The sequence below is a fragment of the Manihot esculenta genome, chromosome 12 (genome assembly GCF_001659605.2).
Source record: "Manihot esculenta cultivar AM560-2 chromosome 12, M.esculenta_v8, whole genome shotgun sequence".
NCBI lineage: Eukaryota > Viridiplantae > Streptophyta > Magnoliopsida > Malpighiales > Euphorbiaceae > Manihot > Manihot esculenta.
Window position 1 is genome coordinate 9,990,995 of NC_035172.2, and position 7,486 is coordinate 9,998,480.

At 38.1% G+C, this 7,486-nt stretch overlaps 1 protein-coding gene across 1 annotated transcript; it reads left to right on the forward strand.

Annotated features, from left to right (window-relative positions):
- Positions 1–471: 471 nt before the first annotated feature.
- Positions 472–4,851, forward strand: LOC110628577 (G-type lectin S-receptor-like serine/threonine-protein kinase At4g03230). Its single transcript, XM_021775323.2, has 8 exons — positions 472–1,936; positions 2,214–2,678; positions 2,792–2,941; positions 3,031–3,242; positions 3,468–3,678; positions 3,800–4,037; positions 4,122–4,272; positions 4,476–4,851. Exons 1-8 carry the CDS (start codon positions 607–609, stop codon positions 4,791–4,793), a joined length of 3,075 nt encoding a protein of 1,024 aa, XP_021631015.1. The 5' UTR covers positions 472–606; the 3' UTR covers positions 4,794–4,851.
- The last annotated feature ends 2,635 nt before the right edge of the window (positions 4,852–7,486 follow it).

Here is a 7,486-nt window from a genome sequence, read left to right on the forward strand (position 1 = left end):
TCACGGATGAGACCGCGTATTAGTTTATCAGACTCTTGCCATATGACCCTGTATTATGGTAACAACTCATAACTTATTTTGGCCTATTGTTGTGCTACATCACTTACTATTGATTCTATTCATAAACCAGTTCATAAACTTGCTTATGAGAGCTTTTTTTTTTGTTTAGTATAATCATAAACATTCACAAGATGTTGAACTAAGTGTAAATTTTAAGAATCAAATTCTTAAACTCATTTAAGAAAAAAGAGTGTCCAACCACATATACTAACACTTTTCAGTTTCGCACGCCTATATTTAATTCTAATTCAGCGTAAAATTTAAAATGCAACTCGGCTTATTTAAACAAAAGTTGATCCAAAATGGATCTTTATGGAGTCTGGTCTCTGTCGGTTTACGAATATCTTTTTCCCTTTAGATTCGTATTCACACACACTGCGGACTACTAGTCAGATGAATTAGCGTGTAAAATTTGCTTACTAGTCAACCATGCACTTCTTCAACCGTTGACGACAAAATGTTTCTATAATTGCAGAATCCTTAGGCTAGGACTCGTGAATCAGCAGTCTCTCTCTTCTTGTCCAAAACAGAGAGAAAGAAATCCACATGCTTTCTACCCACATGCTTTCTCGCATCTGCTTATCTTTCTCATTCTTAATTCTCAGTTTTTGTCTTCGGTTATGCTTTGCAAGGGATTCCATAAGGTTTAATGCTCCAATTAAAGATCAAGCAACACTTGTTTCTGCTGGAAAAAGATTTGTTCTTGGATTCTTTTTCCCAAATGGAGGTGATATTAGCCGTAGATACCTTGGGATCTGGTATTTGGGCTCAAATTCGAGGATTGTCGTTTGGGTTGCTAATCGTCAACATCCACTTCAGGATTCAACTGGAGTTCTTGCCATTGTAGAAGATGGAAACATCAAGGTATTAGATAAATATAATCAATCTTACTGGTCCACTGAAATCAGGCCATCAACATCGTTAACTTTCAATCGGACGTTGAAGCTCCTGGATTCAGGGAATCTAGTTCTCATTCAAGAAGGTGAAAGTGAAAATATACTCTGGCAGAGCTTCGAACATCCAACTGATACATTTCTTCCCGGCATGAGGATGGACAGGAAGATGAAATTGGTTTCTTGGAAAAGTCAAGACGACCCTGCACCAGGGGCCTTCACGTTTCAGCTAGATCAAGAGAGAGAAAATCAGTACATAATCTTGAATAGATCTGTGCCATATTGGAAAAGTGAAGTTTCAGGAGGGTTTACCCGCCCTGATCAAAGGCTCCTGATTTTTACCTTCTTGCTTAAGAATTTCAGCAGGATTAGCTTCTCAAGCAGTGACATACCTTCATCAGTAAACCCTCTGACTTTCAATATGACCAACCGTACCACCATTGATTATAGTAATACAAGATTGGTGATGGCTTTAAATGGAACGATACAATTTTTTTGGCCGGGTAATGAGAGTGAGACAGCCTCTTTGAAGAGATGGGAGTTGGAACCAAGAGATCGGTGCAGTGTATTTAACGCCTGTGGGAATTTTAGTACCTGCAACAGTGAGAACATCTTGAAATGTAAGTGCTTGCCGGGATTTAAGCCCAAGTCACAGGAAAATTGGGATTCAGGGAATTTTTCACATGGTTGTACAAGAATATCGCCAATATGCAGCAAGGATGTCAATGTTAGCAACTTCCTGAATCTGAAGACGATGAAAGTGGGAAAACCAGACGGTGTACTTGAGAGTTTGAATGATGAAGATGAATGCAAGAAGACGTGCCTCAAAAATTGCGCTTGCCAAGCGTATTCTTATCTCAACGCTTCAAAGGGTGGTAATGGTAACTCTATATGTTGGATTTGGTCACAAGAGCTTAACAATATTCAGGAGTTGTATGACTTCGGTCGAGACCTCAATTACCGTGTCCCGCTTTCCGACATAGGTACTTCTTTTTCTTCTTCTTCTTCCTCTTCTTTTACCATGGTCTTCATGAATGTGTATGGTTTAATCTCCAGATACAGGATTAGAATTTGAAACTTTTTTTTCCCCATTTTAGATGACTTGAAAGATTTCTTTAGATTACTACTCATGGTACAATATAGTACCAGAATTGCTAAAAGGAATGGTGAATATCGATAATTCTCGAGAATTTATATGCAGCTTTCAATTGAAATTTCAAATAATGGAATTTTTGACATTTGGAGATTCTACCTATGCAGATCAGATGAAAAGAAGTTGTCACCCTTGTGGCACCCAGATCATCCCTTACCCGCTCAGCACCGAATCAAACTGTGGTGATCCACTGTACAACTATTTTAGTTGTGACAATGCGACTGGTCGTCTTAGCTTTCTAACAAATAATAGTTATTATCAAGTCCCTGGCATCAACGGAGAATTGCATAAATTTTCCATCCAAATTGATGAAGCAGCTTGTAAATCTATTGGTTTAAACAAAGATTTTCTGAAGCTGCCTTGGGCATTTAATATAACTAGTGGGTGCAAAAACTATAGTTTTGGTAAAGAAGTAGAAATTAAATGGGAGTTCCCATCAGAGCCAGTATGTCATAAACCTGAAGACTGTATTGACTGGCCTTCTTCAACTTGTTATGGACAAAGTGGGACGAGGTCATGCACGTGCAAAGAACCCTTTCGATGGGATTCGATTAAACTCAATTGTACTTCAGGTTTGTTCAGATGAAAAGTTAATTACGCTCAATTTCTACATCAGATGCTAGTAATTTTATTTAATTTCTATATCTACATATATATATGTCTTTTGTGTTGCTTCTCTATTTAGGCAGTGGTTCCTCTAGTCCAAATCAAAGACGTAACAAGAAACAGAGACCATTTTATCAAGTCTTGTTGGGAGCTATTGCAACTGTTACAGTCATTTCATATGCAGCTTTCTATTTGTATACGAGAAGAAGAAGAAGGGTAACTATACAAGGTATTGATTTGATAAAAATAAAACTAATCTGAACTTGTATCAATAAAATTAGTCAGTGATTAACATGTCAAGAATCGATTTGATGTCAGAAAACAGAGAAGGAGCCCTGGAAACTGTAGCAATTCGTTTTTATGACAGTGAAAGACAAGTCAAAGATTTCATGGATTCTAACCGATTCAGTGAAGATGACAAGAAAGGCCTAGATGTACCATTTGTTGATTTGGAATGCATATTAGCTGCTACAGATAACTTCTCTGATGCAAACAAGCTTGGAAAAGGTGGTTTTGGGCCTGTTTACAAGGTAATTTAATCCTTCTCTAGCCATCCATGGGCAAACTCAAACCCATTTAAGAAATAGTCGACTATATCAATTCTTGGAGACATCAAGGATTCCAGAAAGAGGAGGAAAGTTCCTTATATGTTGTTTATATTGTATTGGGACTAAGCCAATTGTCAATCAGGATAACCTTTTGGGTTTCAAGGGACATGACGTTGATTTACAATTTTTGCATGAAACTGTGTTCAGGGAAGGTTTCCAGGAGGACAAGAAATTGCAATAAAGCGGCTGTCCAGCGGTTCAGGACAAGGCTTGGAGGAATTCAAGAATGAGGTTGTATTGATTGCCAAACTTCAACATCGGAATCTAGTTAGACTTCTGGGCTATTGTGTCGAAGGACATGAAAAGATATTACTTTATGAATACATGCCTAACAAGAGCTTGGATTCCTTCATATTTGGTTAGCTTCCTATCTTATTCATTTTTCTTTCTTTTTAAAATTTCTTTTTTTAGAAAAGCTTTTAATTGGTTAATTACTGATCTTATGCTTCCAAATTTGCAACGAAAACCATACATGTAAGACCGAACAAAATGTGTATTGTTAAATTGGGAGCTGCGCTTTAACATTATCATGGGGATTGCTCGAGGGCTACTTTATCTTCACCATGATTCCAGATTGAGGATCATACACAGAGATCTGAAGACAAGTAATGTTCTCTTAGATGAGGAAATGAACCCTAAAATTTCTGATTTTGGCTTGGCAAGGATCTTTGGAGGCAAACAGACAGAAGCAACCACAGAGAGAGTTGTTGGGACTTAGTAAGGTTTTATATATGCAGATTTATTGCTAATATTTGTGCATAGCTTCTGGCTCACCTGAATTCATCATTGCATGTCATACAGTGGGTACATGTCTCCAGAGTATGCATTGGATGGCTTTTTCTCAATCAAATCTGATGTCTTTAGTTTTGGGGTAATTTTGCTTGAAATCATTAGTGGAAAAAGGAACACTATATTTTACAAGTCTGGTCAAGCTTTCAACCTTCTCGGCCATGTAAGTTGTTGAAAATTTCCATACAAGCTCTCAACATTCAGGTTTATTTTGGGGCTTTGCCCATTTTTCATTATATTAAAAATTTTCTCATTTCAGGAATCATTTGTTTTGGGTTTCATTTCCTTTATAAATTAATTATAAAACATAGAGCAACTCCACTTAAATTTATAACTTTTTATGGTGATGGTCGAATTTTTTTCCAGGTGTGGAGGCTGTGGAAAGAAGATAAGGCGTTGGAGTTGATGGATCAAACAATACGTGAAAGTTGCAATGCAAATGAATTTATGAGATGTGTTAATATTGGGTTATTATGTGCACAAGAGGACCCAAATGATCGTCCCAACATGACAGATCTTGTCTTCATGCTTGGAAGTCAAACTGCAACTATTCCAAGTCCAAAGCAACCAGCCTTCGTAGTAAGGAGATCCCTCTCTAATGAAGCTAATTCTTCCTCTTCTTCCTCTAAAAAAATAGTGGAGACGAATATTGCATTAACAACTAGCCTTACAGATGGCCGATAATGTTATTATTTCTATTATTTTTCTTTTGTTAATATATCAATTATATGAATTTTATTTAGAAATGATCACAGATACCCATAATCATAGTAACAACTTACTAAGTTCAAACATAAAATTGACTCAAATCATAAACAATTACAGTTCAGTTGAGCTTTGAAATTGACATAAATGGGGCTTTTATTATCGTTGAGCCGTAATGACCCATCCTCAAATCAAGGAGAAAATCTAGCCCATGGAAACGGCACCGTAGAGGCGAGTCCATTTTTAGAGAAGGATAATAAAAGGAAAGGAGGAAAATAGAGCAAATCAAGCCTAAACAAAATCGAGAACCTTGGATCTCATATTATCAATCGGCAATATTTGTAGGAACTAAGACATCTTCACATCACAAGAGTTCTCAATCAACAACCAAATGTTAAGTTCTAGAGAAAACACCCCACCACCCATCCAAAACAATTCAATGATCCCTATAGCTCGAAATTCCCTTATCATCGTTGATTTAAATCCAGCTCAAAATACTTTACAATTCTCGTTTTCTAGCCCAACAATGATCTTACCCGCATTACCACACACTTCACCAAACTCAACTATTGTAACTTCTCAAAACCCTTTGTCTGATCAGGAGTTGCAGGCTTTACAATTCTCGTTTTCTAGCCCAACAATGACCTTACCCGCATTACCACACACTTCACCAAACTCAACTATTGTAACTTCTCAAAACCCTTTGTCTGATCAGGAGTTGCAGGCCATGGCCTTGCAGCTTCAAAGCATTGCCACATAGCTAAATCAAATTTTGCAACAAAGAGGCCTCAACACCCCAAACCTACTAAACATATTGACTCGACTAAGCAACAGTGAACTACAACTTACCTTAAACTGGCAAAACCCACCTCATAGCAGTAGAAGATTTGGTAATGGGAATGAAGAAGCAAGAAAAGAAAGGGAGCCAGTTGTTAGATTTCGTAGCTGGATGGGACGAGACCTCATTGAAAATTACACAAGCGAGAGCTTTTAATCAAAATTGGAGGAGGATACATTTGAAGGAGATCAGCTTGAGAGAGAGAAGAGGTCTCAGGACAGCGATAGTAAGGTACATCAGAAGTTAAGGGGAATGAAAGAGCAGCTGCTGATAGAGCTTAGACCAAGAGAATACTAGCCCTGTGTTACCGGTATCGTCTCTGTCTGTTAGGAGGATCCAGCTTGAAGCTATACCGAAGAAATTTATGATGTTGACATTGGCTGCACACGATGGAGCATGCAATACACATTATCATTTACTAAAACTACAAGACCATCTTGGAGCTCCAAACACGTTCAGATGTCCTATTATGTAAGGTCTTCCCTACCACTCTAATAGTGCCAACTCAAACTTGGTTCAACAACATAGAATCCAAGAGTATAAAGAGCTTTGTCGATGTGGAATATCTATTCATTAGGAGATTTATAGAGTATACCGGCTGGAAGAAAAACGAGTTATTTAGAAACCATTAAGCAGAGTAGGAATGAGATGTTAAAGGAGTATGTGGTCTAGAGGCTCTAAATAGGCACAGATTTGAAAGGAGAAACTAATGATTGTACCAGTCTCGGGTCTCAACTGATGTTGCTCCCTCGAATGCATCCTAAGCTGAGGTGCTCATGGTGGTGCAGGATAAAGAATATGTCTAGTGGCCTAAGTTGATGAAGACGGACCCAAAGAAGAAGGATCTAGACAAGTATTGTCAATTCCATAAGACCTACAGACATGACACCAATAATTGCTATCAATTGCTACATGAGGTCAAGAGGCTAATTAAAAGAGGCCACCCCAAAAATTTTGTAAGGAAAGTCGAGGAGCTAAGAGTACAACTGGGAAATGCAAAGGTAGTAGTGAGAAAATAGGCCAGAACATCAACCAATGATGGTTCCAGTGGCACTATCAACATGATAGTGCGCGGAACTAGAAGGAAGATGAGTCGAAAGAGAAAGAAGAGCAGATAAGGTGAGGGAAATGAAATGGAAATAATGCAAGTTGTTGAGCATACCTCGATGACTATCTCTTTTTCATCTGAAGACGCGTAAAGCATTCAGATGTCGTATAAGGATGCTTTGGTAATCGAAGCAATTATTCATAATTTTTTAGCACAAAAGGTATTAGTGGATTACAGGAGCAAGGTAAACCTACTTCGTTAGTGAGTCTTTCAACAAATGAAGATCCCTGAAGAGCATCTAGTGAGAGACTAGGTTTAGCTTAAGGGAATAGGAGGTATCCCTATAGTGATTGAAGGGAAGGTGAAAGTAGCTCTCACTTTGGGGCAGCCCCCTTTATCCCAAACCCACTATGCCATCTTCCTAGTAGTGAAGTTACCTCTAAAATACAATGTCATCTTGGAAATGCCTATGTTGTACAACTTTGAAAGAGTGACGAGCATCAAGTATCTAGCGATGAAATTTCCTACTAGCAGTGGATTTGGTGTCATTCGCGGAAGATAGGAGGAGGCCAAAGTTGTTTATTTGGCGACTATGGAGGAACATAAGGCATGAGAAGAGGAGGTTGACCCAGAAGTCATAGAGGTCAGGGATGAAGGAAAGGAAATGAGAACCAAGTCCATAGACAAGCTGAAGACTTTCCCGCTATCAAAGCTTTAAAAGGACAAGGTATTCAGTCTAAATTCGAACCTATAATAGAACCAAAAGATAATGAAAATTATGATGAT

Coding starts and splice junctions, on each gene's coding strand:
- LOC110628577 (XM_021775323.2), top strand. CDS start 607: ATGCTTTCTACCCACATGCTTTCTCGCATCTGCTTATCTTTCTCATTC. Junction 2,942..3,030: donor AAGAAGGGTAACTATACAAG/GTATTGATTTGA, acceptor ATTTGATGTCAG/AAAACAGAGAAGGAGCCCTG. Junction 4,273..4,475: donor CTTTCAACCTTCTCGGCCAT/GTAAGTTGTTGA, acceptor ATTTTTTTCCAG/GTGTGGAGGCTGTGGAAAGA.